The 19,081-nt window shown below is 42.1% G+C and overlaps 1 protein-coding gene across 38 annotated transcripts in view; it reads left to right on the top strand.

Moving 5' to 3' along the window:
• The window catches only part of LOC308054670 (uncharacterized protein), a 168,955-nt gene that overhangs the window by 28,227 nt on the left and 121,647 nt on the right, over positions 1-19,081 (top strand). For 37 of the 38 annotated variants that reach the window (XR_013924175.1, XR_013924176.1, XR_013924177.1 and 34 more), the window contains 2 exons: positions 5,672-5,890; positions 7,266-7,371. The exons of the other annotated variant lie outside the window; for it this stretch is intronic. Coding sequence is in view for 13 of the 37 variants with exons in the window: in XM_080367862.1 (XP_080223988.1) it covers positions 5,787-5,890; positions 7,266-7,371 (210 nt within the window). In the remaining 24 variants the exon portion in view is untranslated. The remainder of the gene's footprint in view (positions 1-5,671; positions 5,891-7,265; positions 7,372-19,081) is intronic. 38 annotated transcript variants of the gene reach the window in all.

The following is a 19,081-nucleotide window of genomic DNA, read 5'->3' on the forward strand; positions in this document are numbered from 1 at the left end:
TATGTGCAGCCAAGAGGAGGAAGGTCTTGGTTCTTATTGGTGGTAATTGGGTAGAGCTAACCAGGATTAGAATTAAATACGTTCTTTCAGAAAAGTACTTTTATTTATTTATTTATTTTTTTAACTGGAGCTCATTGTTGGCTGATGATAGATAGTAAAACAGATCCGGGAGGGCCAAGGGAGAACCTGAGTGAATATATGGGGAGGAGCTGCGTGACAGGACCCCTTTACTTTGGAGGGGAGAGCTGTTTCCTGACTAGAGTTTATCGGTGCTGCCTTAATCACCACAGAAAACCGATTTAGGCAAGAGAGCAGATATAATAAGTGATTGCACAGTCACTCTACAGAAGGTACAAATGAAGACAAGACAAATTATTTAGAGTTAGTGACAGGGAATGTGTGGGGTCCATATCTTGCACTTTTCCCCAGCCTTCCGTGTTGACCCTTCTGCCTTCAGGAAGGTCACTGCCTACCTGCTGCTCCACAGCTTCCTCCTGCTGTGCCCCCATGAATGACCCCATGACCCACTGAGGTCAAGCAGTGCTGACAGCCAGCAGTATCACAGGACCTCAGGAGATCTCTGTGAAAGTCCGAGTTACAGGACTAGCTTTCCCCTGCCCTTTATTGCTGCCAGCTCAGCCTCAGACCCCCTCTGTCCTCCCAGGGTCTGAGCCTCGGATGTGGCACAGTGACTGGTCCCCAGTCCCCAGACGGCTGGGAGCCTGTGACCCCTCATCAGCGTCCTTGCTGGAGCTGATGCTGATGACAAAGCAGGAGTCAGTGCCCTGGGCTTGGCGGGAGCACCCCACACTCCAGCCCTGCTCCCTGGCTCGCTGGCTTCCCGGATCAGTGGCTCGGTGAGCTCCTGCAGTGTTGCCAGCCTGTCCTGGCCATGGCTTGGTGGCTTGCTGGCTCAGTGAGCTCCTGTGGCATTGCTGGCCTGGCCTGTTTGTGGCTCATTGGGTTGGTGGCTTGGTGAGCTCCCTTGCTTAGTGGCCCAGTGGCTCGGTGCCTCCCTGGCTTGCTAGCTCCCCGGCCCGACGGCTGGCTGAGCCCCGCGGCGCTGCCGCCAGTCCCGTCCCCGCGCTACGCGTGCGGCAGCGCCCTCTGCTGGCCGCGGCCGGCGCCGCTCTGCTCGCGGGGCCGGGCCGGGCACGGGGAGGGGAGGGGAGGGGAAGCCCCGCGGTGTGAAGCGCTTGTGCCTCTCCGTGCCTCTGGTGGGAGTGGGCTCGGTGACAGTGGGCTTGGACAGTTGCGTCGCCTCAGATACATAATTTCTGCCTCAAATCCAGTGGATTTACGGTGCTCAAAGTACCAGCCGTTCTTCCACACCCTGTATGCCATCTGTAGCTGGTGGCTGCGCAGCCATGGCGTGTTACCATGATGTTTGTGATTTCCAGGTTTTCTGTCCGTTAAGGTCTATAAGCTATTTGAGCAAATCAATGTAATTAAAGAAAGAAGGGACACATAGTAATTTTGTCAATAGGGTTATCAGATTGAAGTAAGCAGTTGGTAGGCAGTGTTACTGCCTGAGCCACGCTAGTTCAGTCCGATTTTCTCTGAAGACTGACATTTCCATCTTGAACACATCTAGCTTCCAATTTCATGGACCGTATGGCTTTATGTTTTAAAAAGCCTCCTATTGTCAAAGTGTCCCTCACAGGCCCTTGCATAGCCTATCTTGGATGAAACAAGCATGTAGATGTTTGTAACAGCTTTCTAATCTGGATGTTTCTTTGTGGTTAGATTTACAGTTATGCAGATCCTGGCACAAAGACCATTCGGTTTTGGTTACTTTCTCATTGCAGAGCATGCTGGCAAACTTTTGAAAGAAGTGTTATCCAATGGTAGCATGAGCTATTTAGATACTGGTGAACATATGGTGTTACTTTTATTTGTAATGACAGATGGATGAGAAACCATCCTTGCCTGAGCAAGTGCTGTTTAATTTAAATTATTAGAAGAAAGCCTGAGGTTTCAATCCTATAAAGATCACCCCTAAGCTGACTTCAGAATTAAAACATTTAAAATGTATCCCTACAGGCCTGAATTATACTATTCTCCTTCCAGGTCTGACCTACTCTTTGTCTGTTCTTCCAAATTGTTCTCTTGCTAAATGATTGAGCTTTTAGAGATTAGGAGGGCATGATATTGTTATTTCTCTCTGGTGTTCAGCTGTTTCCTAAATGTTTTACAAGCATGGACCTACAGTTATTCCAGTTTTATGCTTTACGAACAGCAAAACTTTCATATGCATTCTTCTTAGCTCTGCAGAGTATTGTTCTGGTTTCCTAGAATCATAGAATAGAATCACAGAGGGGTTTGGGTTGGAAGGGACCTTAAAGACCATCTAGCTCCAATCTCTCTGCCACGGGCAGGGACACCTTCCACTAGATCAGGTTACTCTCAGCCCCATCCGGCCTGGTCCTGAACCCTTCCAGGGATGGGGCAACCACAGCTGCTCTGGGCACCCTGTGCCAGTGCCTCACCGCCCTCACAGTGAAGAATTTCTTCCCTATATCTAATCTAAATCTCCCCTCTTTCAGTTTAAAGCCATTCCCCCTTGTGCTATCTGTTTCCTATTTCTCAGATCTTTCTATGCATGCTGAGCTCAAATTCCCTGTTTAAGGTCCAAAATAGCCTTTCAGAGAAGCACAGACTAGGGAATGAGGAGGAGCTCCCTTACAAAAATAATGTGATTTCCTGGCTTAAATGTGTTATTTACACGGAACTACAACTGACTTTGAATTCCAAGCAAACAGCCCAGAAACCATAATGGACTCCTGTTCTGAGAGGGACAATGAAACTTGCATCATACTGTTGGCATTTGTATTGCTGTTTCCATTTCCACTGAGTAACTGTTGGCATGCTAGGCCTGACAACACTGCCTCTGTCTCAGAATGCAGCTCAGGAATTGCTCCCTGGACTACAAAATAGGTCAGAAGGGACTGTGCTTCTCCAACTGTCTGAGCAAATAGTCTGCTCCTTTGTTTCCTTCCACACTTTTTAATTTTTTTAAATATAATTACTTGTTTTGCATCAGGAGCTTGCGTTACAGGTCAGTCTGCAAAGCTTATATGAAGCTGTTGAGAACTATGATTGGATCCCCTGACAATTGCACTGGCCTGATTTTCTCTTTTAAAGAGTGTCCAGAATTTGCTGTGCTTCAAATCCTGGCCTATCTCTGAAAGCTGCTTTTCAGAAAAGGCATTGCAAGTCTGTAAAATCACAGAAGCCTGTAAACTACTTAATTTCCACAACAAGCAAAGCATGATCCAGATGTTATTTCACCTGTCTCCCCTTAATGGCCAAAATAGAAAAGAGGATAGAAGAATATCTCATTTTCTTTTCTGTTCTCTCCCAGTAAGCAGCTCACAGTCCCAGTTTGTCTTTCTGAGTCCTCTTCCAGCTCTCTGCTAAACAAATGAGAGGCATTCATCCAATTACCAGTTAATTTTTCTCTTTGTGGATTCCTTCTGCTCTTTGGGCCTAATTTCCCTCTACTCAGGTAGATTTCCAGTTCCATGAATTACTTCCACTTTGATTCAGCAGCTCTTCTTACTAAGGTGAGTACCTCCACAAGGTGCAGATGAGCGGTTCTAAATACTTACGCAAATGTTCGTCCTGTGAGTGAGTTTAGTGAACAGGACATATCTGCAGAAAGACTGATGGTGACTTAGTTTGCAGGCTTATGTAAACAGTCACACCATGCACAGCCTCTTAGATGTGATTGCATGTGTTAGGAAGAAACATTTCCACTAAATTTTACCTGGCCAAAGGAAGAAATAAGGTTCTGTATCAGAGCTCAACAATCTGCTGTCATCTTTAACTTAGAAGAATGTGTTCCCCTCAAGAAAAACAAAGGAGACAAACACGTAATAGAAGCTGGAGTTGAAGAGCCCCTTTTGCTCACTTTTGCCATAGTGACATCCAGTTTTTAGAGGTGGAGTGTTTCCTTGATTTGGGATGAAACTGCCCAGAAAGGAAGCTTTGTCCCTTTGTCCCTGGTTAATGTTGCCCCTGGACAAGAAGTGACTGTTACAAAAAGCAAGTTTAGTTGTTTCTGCTACTACTGCAGTTTCTAACTGCCCATTCTGGTCAGTTGACGTTGATAGGTCCATGAACTATCTATGATAAAATGTAACAAATGCCCATGAAATGTTGTAATTTGGCTTCATTTCCCTGGAAGGATTAGAAGAGTAAAGAGATGCTTTGTTTCCCAGGAAACCTGGGCTAGAGGGTGATAACATGATCTGTCACACTGAAAAATACTAAGGAAAAACAGGTTATCAAAACTGTTGCTCAAGATTTAATTAGAAGGAATTCTTCTGCCATGTATGATGGCTAAGATAATTTTGAGCTAATCTAGCTGGTTGGGTCAGCATGGAAAATGAGGTACGGAACTGCTTCTGTGATGAGTCATAGTGGGTCCAGAACAGCTGTACAGGGATAAAGTTATTTGACCTAGGCCTAAGAGTCTCCGCTGTCGGTTGCAGTGTGACCAACTACTGAATATGAGTGCTTAGACCACAGAAGTGAATGGCATTTGCCTATACACAGCCTGATTTCATGTTATTGAATATACATATCTTTCCTACCATGCTTTAAAACACAACCCCCTTATATAGCTTAAAAAACATGCCTGCAATAATGGAGTGTGAGATACTGTTTCTTCACGTGGCCTTTCTGCCTTATAAACTAACAATTTCTAGGACATATGCCATATTGCAACACAAGCTTTAAACACAAAATAGAAAATGTTTTGAAAAGGACATCAGTAGAATGAGCCTTTAATGGGCCTCAATTTAAAGAGATGAGATGCTCTCCATGAAGTAGAACACATCCTGGCACTGCCTACCTGTTCTTTTACTTCCTCTTTGATATGTGATCCTTAGACTCCCTCTCTCTGATTTCTTTTGAGACTGTGTGCTCTTTCACATCATAACTGAAACTGTTCTGGAGCTGAGGCAGATTTCTTCATGGTAATTATTCCAAGAGGAGCCATCTTCATCTTCACCATACTGCTTGCAACAGAGAACGTGCTTGTTTGAAGTAGTAAACACTTTTCTATGACCTAGAAGGAGAGGGCCCAACTACATGTTTTGTTTGATTTTGTGGTATGTTCACCTATACGTGAATTGTGCCTTAGCATTCCTGCCACCACTAATAAGAGTGTCCTGTTCAACCTGAACCCTGTCCCTCCAAAATCAGTGTGCTGCTTTTCACTTTGAAACTAAAACCACCACAGCGTAGAAACCTTGCTGTATGCACTGCTGGAAAAAGCATAAAGGTCCTTACCTGTACATCTCATTTATAGAGTAAGATCTTAATGCTCGAAAACTATAACATCCTAAAATACATTCTTGTAATGTCAAAGTCAGATAATATTCAGGCAATGCAAAGAATATGGCCCAAGCATCAAGCCTTAAAAATTCATTTTTTACTTCAAATATGGTGTCCTGGCCATGGTGGAGAACATGACATAAGTGAAAATAAAAGAGTGTAGTAGGGAAGAACAGCACAGGATTCAACAGTGTCTTTTACAGACTTTGCAAATTCTTCTTGGACTGCGTATATCAAGAAGTGGATGCATACCTGCACATGTACTTTTCTCCTATATTTACAGACTTGTCAGTATGAAGGACTGACATTATAATCTTCATTCTTGCAGCTTGAATGCCTTGAAGTACTGCTGGTGATCCCTGGTTGTAATGCCCAGTGACACATGAAAAGGTGGATTTTCCAGAGCTTGTGCCTTTTGTATATTCATTTATTCTGGCTTCAGGATGCTTTCACCAGTCTACAAGGCATGTATCACAACCGTCATGAGGCCCAGCATGAAAGTGGAGATTTTCTGCAGAGACCAGGCAACTGGAGTGATCCCAGAACTGTAAGTTCTTGAGTGCTTGTCCTACTCAGCCTTGTGGTTTAGTCCCATGTAAATCTGTTCTTCTCTTTAGGGAATTAAAACCTAATACATAAAAAAGGATCTGAGCAATTTATTTCATAGTGGTCTGGGACTGTTTATTAAAGAAAGCCTATCAAAAGCTCTGCTAATCTGTGCTGTATGACGTGACATACAGGGGAGTGTGTGCAGTTCTGCTCTTTGCCTGGGAAGTAACAGAGGTCATGTACTGTGTCTCAACAGCAGAAATTCAGGGTACTGTACGGTACTGCAAGCGTTGCCAGCCATTCCAGGAATACCCCTGGGGCAATTGCCCAGGGGTACGTGTAATGTCATCCAGTCGGCATGGAGTTCCCAAAGGCCCTGACTCACAATCTGCATCACAGGATGGAATGTGCTGTTGCTGCTGTCTTGATTTGAAAATTGTTTTGAGCCAAGTAAGAAAAGGAAACTGTTCCAAAGGGCAATGGAAAAAAGAAAGTTACTTAAATTCAAAGCGTATGCCTCAGGATCAAGGAAGTTTACTAGACGGGTTTTAAACTACACATTTCTGTGGTCCTTCAAAAATGCATCAAGGCTGGAATGTGAAATAAGAGAACCTCGTGGTGAAAACTGCCACATATTTTCTGCATTTCACTTTATTGACATGAAGGACAGTAGTGATTTGTAACATGATGAGAAATAATAGTTTCACCAGTGAGTGCTCTAAGCTGGGTCAGATGGCGAATGAATGAGCAATGTATTGTCTGGCATGCTCCCACCAACAGATTCTGGCATCAGCTCAGATCTACCTCTAGCTGGCATCATCATTCCAGCAGTGTAAGACGAAGACCATAAGTAGCAGGGATTGAGTAGCACTTGCAGGGTTTGCATGTCATTATGATGGTGGATAGGGCAGCCCAGCAGACATTAGAAGTCCTTAAACAGAAGTGTCTGCTTCCACAGAACTACTTTAAGCTAGGAATTGATGGAGGTTTAGGCATTTTTCAGAGTTCACTATATAATGACAGCAGCAGCAGATAATGTATGAACTGCAGGTGCTCAGCATCACAGAAATACTCACTAAAACATGTTGATAAACGTGTATTGTTTATTGTCTTAAAGAAGAATGTATGTTCTTTTTGTTGGTTACATAGAAGAAAATAAGGGAAACTCTAGTAACTCCTTTCTTTTTCTCCTGTTTCACTGAGTGCTTGATGACTTTCAATCAAGAAAGCTAGCTTTTAGAGCAAACAGATAAGCAATATTTTGGTGTTCAAAAGCTACACCACTAGTAGCATTTGGTTAGTGTTTTATCTGGGAGACCACCAAGGTGCCTGCTATATCCTTACTACAAAATGTGATTTTTCTCTTGGCACAGGAAAACTGCCTGTGTTTTAGCAGAAGAATATTTGGACAGAGAATTCAGCTATCTAAGAGAAGTTTTTGTTTCTGTTGCAAGGAATCCTCAATCCAGCAAGTTTACGGTAAATTATTTTATTAATTTTTCGGAAGATTTCTCTGCTATTTAATCTGTTCTACAGGCTACCCAATGGTAATGGCTCCATTTCCCATAGTGTGACTCAGGTCATGTGAAAGGCTGATAACAGAAGTGCACCAGAGATAAGATGCCAATTCTCTGATTTAGCAGCTTCTTTACATGCACTATGAATGTTGGTGGAACTTTGTGGTCCAGGGTTTAAGCACCAATGAAATTTAATTATTCCTGCAGGATGAGCTGTTGCTGAGGAACAGTCTCAGCCACTGACCAAGGAGTCTAAATAGGTTATCTGAATTTTACCCTGAGTTACTCCTTTCCAAGGACAAAATTGAAGGGAAAGGTCCAATATGAGCTTCATTCTGTCATGTGAATGCTTGCTTCTCAAATAAAATTAAATGGTGCTGAGTTTTGCATGCAACTTTCATGGAAATTTGCTGGGAAGCAGATGCATTAAGAAGAGAAGGGACTCTTAAAAATGATGTCTCCAAAGCTATTTTTGTTCTGTTTGTACAAAGTTGTTGTGTGTGTTACACTGCTAGCACGTTAGAGATGTACTAAGTGTCCTTCCACAGCAAATACTCATACAAATTCATACATACTCATACAAATTCAGAAATACCTGACAACTCATAAAGGTGTTCAACTGTATCTGGGTAGAGAAGTCAAATACTTTTGATTTTAACACTGAAATCAGGTGCTAATAGTGACTGATGTTTTTCTTAAGAACACGCCACTAAGACCAAAATTTCCTTTTTCAGGCTAAGTCAAATTTGCCCATGTCTATAATAGCTATTTATTGTACACTTAAGTATACAAAACTTCACTGAGTTTTATAACCCTCCTCCACTTTCCCAATTCCTACTAACCCCTGTGAGAAGCACTCATTGGGACTGTTAAAATATTTGCAGTGTGGAAAAGGAAAATCACAGCAGTACTATGACATACTTTACTAGGTCGGTTCTATTTCATATGGATCCTTATTCCAATCACGATAGAATCCAATTTGCTCTTCCATTCACATGGCTCCCAGAGCACTGCTTTTCTGCTTCTGGCTTGAAAATTTCACAATTCACACCAATTTCAGGCATGTCAGAAGAGTGAAGAGAAAGCCATTACGTGTAACGGTCATATAATCAAATGGATGCAAGGGCTTACCACTGAACACAGGAAAAAAAATAGAGTTGAATAGTTACAAAAATGACAAGAACAAGGCATGTCATGGGAACTCCTGCTTGCAGGCATAAAGCTAGAAAACCAAAGGGTAACTTTAGTCTTATACCTGACTTACTCAGAATTCTTAAAAAAGGGAATTTTGATGAAGTAAATGCTTTAAGAAAACCCAGACAGGCAAGGGAAAAAATCGATCCTGTTATATTGAAAGTACTAAATTATTTATCAGTAATATTGGCATCTCACCAACAGCTGTAGGGTAGCTGGGCTGTTCCTCAGAAGACTCCTGGTTTTCTTCAGAACTAGTTACTAGCTGACTTTTGAAGATGGTTAAAATTCCCATGGTGTGGGAATTCACCTATTTCTGAGCTCAGAGATGCTACAGCATGGGTAAAACTGTGTGCATAAAGAGAGAAATACACAATGATGTGAGGGGAAAATACTACTGTAAAGGCCATACAGACACATATGCAGGAGTTCAGGGGAAAGAAGGTACATAAGGCTAAGGATCAAAAGACATGAAACAGAATTTGAAGGAAATAGATTGATGCAATCATATTGTGATACTGTATGTGTGCAACAAGAGAAAGTTTTTGTCAGGGGCCACAGCTGCTGCTGCTAATGGAAAGTTGCCAGTGTTTTAAATAGACTTCTACATTTTCCCAGGTCTTAGAAATAATAGAAAAGGCCATTAGGAATAGAATAGGATGAAGTGGTTAGGGAAAATGGGGAAAAAGGTATTGGAGTTTCATTACTGTCTGTGAACTGTAGAGGAGAATTTGAGAGATCCATTTCTAGTGTTTAAATTTGTTTGTGTAAAAAGATGAGCCAAATGACAGGACCCTTCCTTTGAAAGCATTCCACAGCTGGATAGTTTGGGCTGCCCTTTATTTCCATTATTCTCACTCTAAATTTTCTTTTCCTGTTCTTCTTTTTTAAACAAACATTACTGGATTCCAGAAAGCTAATATTGGGAAGGTATTTCCCCTATTCTTACACTTACATTCTCAAGCTGTTTCCTTTAGCATTTACTGGCAGCTACTGACAAAAGTAGACGGACTGTTGGTATGACCAGAACATATATTTCTATATCTGGCATTTCTTTCAAGTCAGTTCTGAGAATTGCACTACTCTGCAAGATGTCTGAAACAACTATATTAGTCCACAACCCGTACTCTTCCCATTTCTACCTTCAGTTTGGAAAAAACAAGCCCGTTTGGTGCCTGTGTCTATAAGCTTTCATGGTGTGCACACTACTGAAGCTAAGTAAGTGTATTTATTAGCTTAAACAGGAAGCTTCTTTCAAAGACTGTGCACCACAGCCAGGAAAGCTTCCAGAAACATATGCTCTGAGATGATCTAAACATGTTCATTATTCAGACTGTGAATAGTTTTAAAGGGGCCAACTTTCTTGGGTTTGCTTCAGCTGGGAAAGTAATTCAAATAGAAAAGTAAGAATCACTTGATCATTTCAGAAAACTTATGTTTTGGCCAAAAAGCTGCTCAAAGTAGGAGAAAGAAAAATAAAATTTACTTTGATAAATATATATTAGAAGATTGGAAATACAAGAAACTGGAAAAGTAAGTAGAAGGACCATACATTTTTTTCCAGAATGTTGATGCTCTAAACCCACTTATATGAAGAAAAAGAACCCAACAACAGCATCACTTCATAAGCAGATATAATGGTCGTGAAAAATTCAGACACATTTAATGAATTTTACATTTTGGGGATACAACAGGTAATATGCCTGTGAAGCTAGCTATAACTATTATTCAGCAATTTTACCAAAAAACCAACCCTGCAATCACCATCAAATTTTCAGTCAATGTATTTTTCACAGTGGTTTATGTTGTAAAATTCTATGCCTCTATAACAGTGTTTCAAACCAAATGAAACCCATCTCATTTAGTCCCACGAGAGTGGGAAAAGCTTGGACTAGATATTCTGAAACTACACTAGAGGGCAGTTGAGCTGTTTCTTCCAGAGTAGGTAAAGGTCAGAATAGTAGAATGTTTACTCAAGAGCAGCAGTGGACAGAATTGAACATGGGAATTAGTAGGATTTATTGGTATCAGTTTGGTAGAATAATTGATGATTTTCCCCAACAGCCTACTGTGGGGGAGTAGGTACAAATTCCCAGGTGTAAATTTTACTTAAGGGTAATGTGAGTAATTAGGAGGAAATAATCTAAAGATTGCTGATTGATTGCAGTAGTGTTTTGTCTTTCTGCATGGATCAACCACAGACTTGTGGGATCTTTTGGGAGTTTAAAAGAAAATCTAGTCTCAAATAGAGCTAATGTCCAAAGAGTTGAGCTGCAATTTGGAATCAGCTCCCACTGGATTGCTCTCACTCCAGTTCTGTCCCCTCCCCAAGTATAGTGTGATGGCCTAAAAAGATTGCTTATGTGGAAATGGAACAAACAGCATTTGACAGCCTTTCTATAAAGTATCTGTAATAAAACCTGAAGACTAGAAAGGTAGTACAGGCCTGCCAGTAGACCCCAATACGTAGCAACACACTTCAGAATTTCAGAGGTTTGGTTAAAAAAATTTAAAAATAATGATCTGTTCCCATTGTGGAAAACACTCATGGAAGTTTGACTAAGGTTTTGAGCTTTTGATTGATCAAAATAGTCGTTGTTCTTTGGAAACATGCAACAAAGACAAGGTATTTGAGCTTAGAAACTCTCCGTCTAATTGAGAGACAACCCCTGGCCTAAGTGTTCTGAACTAATGAATCAGATCATGATTTATACATGTGGCCCTGTTAAAAATACCTTTTGAATATTTAGTGTTTATGCAGATCAAATTTTCTAGTTTTTTTCTGTAACCCGAAGTTTGCCTTGTTCACCAAAACAAAAAAAATGTTATAATAAAATTCCATGAATTGGGCTTTAATAAAAAGGAGTTTTATTTACCTAGCAGGTATAGAAAGAAAATTTACGTCTCTCTGAGATAAGGCCTCCCTAGCATTTGCATCTGCACCCCACCATTTTGAGGCTGTAGTTCTGGAGCTTGGCCCCAGGGCAGGGCATTTATTTTCTCTCAGCTTGTTTGTAGGACCCATTGTTAGCGGGCGGCTGACTCCAGATGTTGCTGCACAGTACAACTGAAAATTCATTTCCAGCAGATGATTGTAATCTATGTGTAAAACAAGCTTTGCTTGAGAATTGGCAGCTGTCTCCAAAGCAGACTGTATTTGACTGGCTAAGTTTCAAACAATTCTCCCTATGCCCTGACAGCAGACACAACGGAACTCCAGTTCACTGCACCTTCACTCACAGTTGTTGGTGAAATGAAGCGACAAGCTACAATTGAGTTTCTGGGCAATTTACAGGCCTCCTAGTGAGTCAGATTTCCTATGAAGGACATGGACTCCTTTGTGGAACATCTACTTTTTGCTAATTGCCCTCACCCAGATGTAAGAAATACTGGCCAATCTAGTGATCCTTCCATCTCTGTCTGCTGTCTCTTAAGCAACCTCTTGTCCTCATCCTTCCCTGCTGCAATATCCTGTCCTCTTTCACATCTTAATACCTGGCTTGTTCTGCTTCTGCCACCACCATTTTGGCATCCTCTGTAGCAGTCTTTTGTGACTCTTCAAGTCCTGTACCCCCTTTTTTTCCCTTACACTTCTCCCTAGGTAATTTCATTTGTTCTTCAGAGCTGGAACTACTTCATCCTCCTCCTCCACCAGGTGACAGTCCCCTGCTGTCACAAGCACCACGCACTGCTCAGCTCCTTTCAGGTTTTGCAGGGGCCCTCACTGGAAGCTCTGCACCCCACCAGTATGGTGGAGGAGCCCCAGAACAGAAGTGCTGCAGCAGCTCTACACCACCCTCACAAGTCGAGCCCGGCCCTTGGGCAGTCCGAAGGGTTTGTTGCTTTAGGTGATGGTTCTGTTCAGCTCCTGTGTGTGTGATGCTGAAGGCAACTGCAGCCGTTGGCTGCTTTCAGACAGGCAGCTGCCAGCAGCAGGTGGGCCCCTGTCACGGTCCACTCAGTGGACTCATGATCATTAGTTAACTATGATCTCGAAGCACAAAAATCAAGGCGACCACGCCAAGGGGTTATGCTTCAATCAAACAGCACAATTTTATTGTTTGCCCATAAAGCAGCTTGTGATAGGTAGAAAGACAGAAAGTGAAGAGAAGATAAAGTAAAAAGAAAAGGAAAGAGGATTATAGCTACCACCATGGGTCCAAGGCATCCCTATGGTCCCAGGTCCAGGCAGCGTCCTGCCGGTCCTTCTGATCGTCGTGATCCTTGATGGGGAAGATCTCCAAAGTTCAGTTGCTAAGAAGGCATCTTTTATGCCAAGCAACACACCTTGCTCCTCCTCTGGTCCATGGACTGCGCCAGCCTCCGCCTTCTCGAGCCAGTTTATCAGGCATGTCCAAAGAGGAGTGCCCGAGGCGTGGTTTGCCTTAGAGGCAGGTAGCTTCAGACCAGGAGGTGTGTTTTTGTATTATAATGATATTATAATGAAGAAATTTCACCTAAAGTTTATGTTTTCTGGTTCGTTGTTATGACCACGGTTGTGATCCATCTTCTGGACAGCTGTTACACGGCCTTATTGTAGTTGTTCCTTTCAATCCCAGGTGGCAGGGAACGGCATAGCACTCCTCGTACCGTGCAGTTCTCCTTCCCAGGGTCTTTGTGTCTTGGTGTCCACGAGGACCACATTCCATCTCCAGGTCTCTGTTGGCAATGTTGAGACAATATTGTTCTCTTTAGACCGACTCTTACAGCCCCCACGGGCGGGCAGGCCCCCACGGGCGGGCAGGCCCCCACGCTGTGAAACTCCCTGTGCACTGGCAGCCCCTGCGCCAGGTCAGACTTGGCCTGTAGGAGCGGGTGGGCCACATGCTCCTGGCCTGGCCTGGTCCCCCTTGTCCCCTCGCGGCAGCAGGTGAGCAGTGGTGGGTGGCCCGTGGGCTACGGGCCGTGGTGGGGGTAGCAAGGGCTGCTGGTGTGTGCCAGGCTCATGCTGCTGGCCAGTCCTGGAAGGTTCTGGGCTCGCCACCAGCTCGGTGCGACTGTGCAGCTGCTGCCTCCTGCTGCAGCCCACTGTCCCTCCTGCGGGGCTGGCTCCTGCTTCGGCCACTCCTCAGTCCTTCTGACCTGCTCCCTCCCATTGTGCCTCTACAGATCTTTCTTGTGTGGAGTATTTTAATTCCTGATTCTCCCTGCCCTTAGTTACTCCATTTTTCCTCTCATTTAGACATCTGCTTCTGGTCCCGATTCCTGTCTCCAGCTGCATTTGCCCTGGTTGCTTTCTTGCACCCAGTTCCTTAAATGTTTCCACATCCACTCATGCATGCTCAGCTTGACTCTGCTGGCTGAAGGATGTGCTCCTTAGGGAGAGGAACTCAGAGCCAAGCAAACTGCAGTTTCATTTTTTCAGTTCCCAGCTGCATGGGCTTCCAGATAAGCTGAGCATCATACAAATGTACAAAAATGCAGCTTTCTGATCAGAGAGGGGTGCAAGAGCCATACTGGGAGCCAGATGAATTGTATGGCAGCTTTTAATTAGTTCGCTGCTGTTTTACCTTAATTAAGTTAGATAATTTGAAGTTGGGAAAAGCTACTTTAAAAAACAGCAGTTGTATTGCTGACCTATCACTTTTTGTACTTGTTTCGTTATGCATATCAAGTCATAGTGGGATTTTATCCTGTTCACAGTGGCTTGAGGTAGGACGTGTTATTGGACAGTCTGACAATGCATGCATGACATTTCTTATAGGAAGGAAAAACTGTGCGCAGAGGACAAAGCTTTGATAATAGCTGGCTGAAGGCTGTTGGACAAGCCCTCACAAGATTTGTGAACCAGCTCAGATCTTTTTGCATTCCATTCAAATGCAAGGTGTGCTCTTTTGATCTGACTCCAGTAGCAAGCTAGGCACAGAGTGAAATGAGAATACCTCCATCATTTTCCCATGGACAAGGAAAGAGGAAGAATGTCTTGTGGCAGGTGCTGTTAGGTTATGCCTGGAAATTGTTAATAAGGTTAGTGCAAAAACCTGAGTGGAATAGTGTGGACAGGGACACATACCTCCTTTTTACTACAGGCATGTTGCTTTCCATGTATATCCTGTATACCCATGTCATAAGAGCACACCAGTAGAAACCCTGAGCACCTGAATCCTCCATTTTTTATTAGTTTTTATAAAGCTCCTCTTTGAAGCACCTTGCAGGGTTGGTTTCTGGTTGTAATCACAATTTCAAGCCTATAGGTAATAAAAAGTGTCAAATTGTAGTAACTTCATGAAGGGTTATGGTGCCATGTACAGGAAAACCTGGCTGTCTACTTCCTTAACTTTTTGGATGCTAGGAGTTACCGTAAGGCCAGGGTAGACCCACGCTGCTGTCGTTTGGTTGGTCTGTGGCATAAGAATCCCTGCACTTTATTAAAAGCAGTGCTTAAAAAAAAATGTTAATGTGAATGGGAATTGTAAATAGGTATGGTCCTAAGGCTTAATAAACCTTCAGACAGAGAATTGGGTAAGCAAAGAGGAAAGTTTTGTCTCTTTTTAAAACCAACAACTTATTTTTACCATGAGACATTTAATGTAACCACCAGAGCCATCAGACAGAAAAATAATTATTGTAACTTCACAAGACACTTCACTATATATTTTTCCTTAACTATTTTGCTCTGTAATTGTGTAAAATTTAAGCTATAAGATTTCTTATTCCAGAAGTCTGTGACAAGCATACTTGTATCACACTTGAACTGATTAATTTCTAAACTGTAGAACTGAATATGATTATGACAGTCAGCTAGGAACCAGCCATCAGAGATATGTAGGCTGTATCTTTGGCAAACTTGATTACAGAATATGCAGCCACAGGTGTCAGGAATCATAGAATATGGAATTATAGAGTAGTTTGGGTTGGAAGGGACCTTAAAGGTCAAGTTCCAACCCCCCTGCCATGGGCAAAGATAAAAGTATGTTCCCTAACTCATCCCAATGTGTAAGGTACTGGTTAATGCTCACTATGTTCTTGCATTATTGTATTGTTTTCTTGCATTATTATATTACTGCACAGTTCATTCCATCTCTGTAGAAAAGGGAGCTTATCTTTTAAGACTGAATAGTGCTTACCTCTCTAGGGGGAGCTTTCTATGTCTGGAATAAGAAGAAATTCCCTTCCTTCTGCTGAACGGAGGTTTTGCAAATATATATCTATTAATTTTTTTTTAAAAAAGCAAATAACATGACTTGGAGTTTGTGGTGAATTTCCTCCTTCCTTAGTGTTTCTGGGTGGAATAGAGAATACAAATGAAAGTTTAGTAGAATTCTAGGGCACTGAATTGGGCTAATGATTTTGTCCTTTAGCTTAAATTAGATTGTTTCCAAGACAATCCTTTAGTTTAGTACTTAAGCTGCTGTCCTGGTTTCAGCTGGATGGAGTTAATTATCTTCTTAGGAGCTAGTATGGTTCTGTGTTTTGGCTTTGATGTGAGACTTTTCAGTTCCTCAGGCCTTACTAGCAAAAAGGCTGGAGAGACACAAGGAATTGGGAGAGGACACAACCAGGCCAGCTGACCCGAACCAGCCAAAGAGATTCCATACTATGGGATGTCATGCCTGGCATATATACCTGGGGGGTTGGCCGAGTTTGTTGCTGAGGGAGTGGCTGGGCATGGGTCAGTGGGTGGGGAGCAGCTGCATTGTGCATCATGTGTTCCTTTCTTTCTTTCCCTCTGGATGTTATTCTTTCCCTTGCCCTTTTCATTGTAACTGTTATTGTTATTATTGTTCTTTCATTTCTACTCTACTTCAACTATTAAATTGTTCTTATCTCAACCCTTGAGTTTTATGCTCCTTTCCAACTCTCCTCTCCATCCTTCTGGGTGAGGGGGGAGTGAGTGAGCAGCTGCTTCGTGGTACTTAATTACCAGCTGGGGTTAAACTACAACAGCTGCTTAATGCCACAGTTTCTTTTGGGCTTCCTGTGTTGTTGTGTGTGTGGTCTGCTGCTGTCTGCAGTCAGCAACATGAGCTTTCTTAGAAAAACAGCTGAAATTGGCATCAGAGAAGGCATAGAATATGGAAAGAAAAAGAAGTGAGGAAGAATAACAGAACAATGGATGATAAGTATTAGACTGAACAAAATGGCTGGGTTGCATGTGGATCTAGGAGGTGATATAGACAGAACGAAGGAACTAGAGCAAAAACTTCTTTAGAAGGTAAGAGACATAAACAGTACTTTCCTGAGCTCCTCATAAAAATATGAGTCCCTCCAGTTGCTGAGGTCAAATGTGGAGGAGACTGACTGTGTAGAGTAGGAGCCTTAGGGTGTCGGGAACTGTCAGCTTTCCAATTCAGTCGCAGAATAGTGCTCAGTTGTTTGAATGTGGAAAAACATGCAGAAAGAAAGCCTACTGACAACATAATGTGACAACATATGACTTGATTTGGACAAGAGGTAATTAAAAAAAATTGTGCATGGGCAAATCTGGTCTTAAAATTTTAACCTGTTATTGAAAAAATAACATTTCAGATTTTATGTATGGTATTGTTTCTCTAAGCTGCATAGCTGAAGAAAATAAGACAAATATGAGGAAAGATCTGTGAGGAGTTACTGGAAAGCAGTCTTCTTCCTTGAATGTTTTCAGTAAAAAAACCTGCATCAGTTACTTGTGCATTTTAGTGCACGCAAGGATGTTTCAAGTGAATTTATTGGGGTAAATGGCAATGAAACTTGTGTTGGCCAGGTTATTTAACGTAACCTGGATAATGTAATGGAAACCCTGTAAGCAGTTTATGAATGACAACAAGCTGCAAAATGCTGCCAGAATGGAGGAGGACAGAACTGGAATTATAAATGACTGACAGATTAGAGAAGATCTCTAAAACAGTTGCTATAACTTAATAATAACAAAAAAGAACATGCATTTATGTAGGAATAAGCATCATCACACATGCAGCGTTGGAAGTAAATGGCCAGGTAAGGTCTATAATGAGGAATTTGAGAGATGCTGCAAACTGAAAATGCTATAGGGAAGGAGGCAAACCTACTGCTCGTTATGGACAGATTGCAGTTTGTGAGATGAACAATGAGTGACAATCAGCACTCACACAGTATGTTATCGGTTCTTTTCCCCAAGAAAGGTGGGGACTGTTAGGGGAAAACCCAGAGCAACTTTCAGCTCTCTAATCCCTCTTTGAATTGTAAATATGAGATAATTCCAGGTTATCTCCTGCATATGTCTTACATATGTCTCAGATCTTTACACTGTGAACTCTGCAAGCAAATTGTGCAAAGAATAATATTAAAGCACAGTCCAGATGAAGTACTATCAGGCTCAGAATGTAGACAAAAAATATACAAGTGACAAGGGCAATATAAATATGGAAGCTTGCATCTTCATAGCATTGTGATCAGAATACTGCTTGCTGTCTTGTTTCAAATGCTCAGAAATGTAGGAAGTCAGTTTCCTTGATTCTTACGGTTAGTAGTTGAATGCCTTTTTTTACAGATTTCTTCTGCATTTCTAGGCTAGGTAGGTAACTTCTCATGAATGTTTGTGGAAGGTGGTGATTCAGAATGCCTTTGAAAATTATTGTTGGTGGTGCTGTTCAGAAGATGTTTGAAATCACAAGATTTCTTGTGCTTCTAATGTTGGTTTGTATCTCCTTTTCTTTCATGACTTTTACAGGTCCTTGGGAGTTAAGCAGTACTGGGTGTTCTGCTGGAATTGAAATGTTAAGGGAGAGTCTCTGTTTCCAAATCACTGACTTGTCTTTACACCCACATTTATGTGTATGTCTACTTAACAGGCATGCCCTGATGCAAACAGCTGAGCAGATATAAATCAGTCTTTGTTCTGACTTAGCATTCTGTTTTAATGCCTTTAAGGTAAAGGTTTTTCTTAGTGGTGAAAATGAGACCATCTACCACCCTTTCCTGACCTGACTACACAACTGATGCCTGTAACCTTTGCTTGATCCTGCACAGGGAAGGACATGGGTATCCCATCAAAACAGTGCTTATTACTGAGCGTTTTAAATTCTTTTTTTTCTGAGCAGTAACTTGGGCATTGGTTTTTGGTGACTCTGTAATGAATTCTGGACTGAGTCCAGATATCTGACGTACTCGTGGTCCTATATTACTGGTGAAACTGTTGACTAACATTTAAGCATGTATTGTATCCTGTCTGATAAACCTATTTAGAGCTTCCCTATAAATGACGCTTTGTATGGCAGTGTTTCTAAAGCAGTATCATCTGTTTGGTATGCTTTGTTTCTTTCAGGATAACAAAACCTCCTGTGTTTGCAGAGGTTAGGGCTTTTTGCTCTTTGCAGGAGTTGCAAACTATTTACGAAGGATGTAGCCTCCATTGTGGGCAGAGATACGGTGAAAGAAACCATACGACTGAATTAAAATCCTCCAAGGAGGAAAAATGGCTGGAAGCAGCTCAGGTCTCTGCACTGAGCTGTTGAATTTGCAAGTTTCTAATCAAAAGCTGAAACCAGATGGAAGTAAAATGTGAGGAGTAATATGAAAAA

Source organism: Falco punctatus (assembly GCF_963210335.1).
Source record: "Falco punctatus genome assembly, chromosome: 17".
Taxonomy (NCBI): Eukaryota; Metazoa; Chordata; class Aves; order Falconiformes; family Falconidae; genus Falco; species Falco punctatus.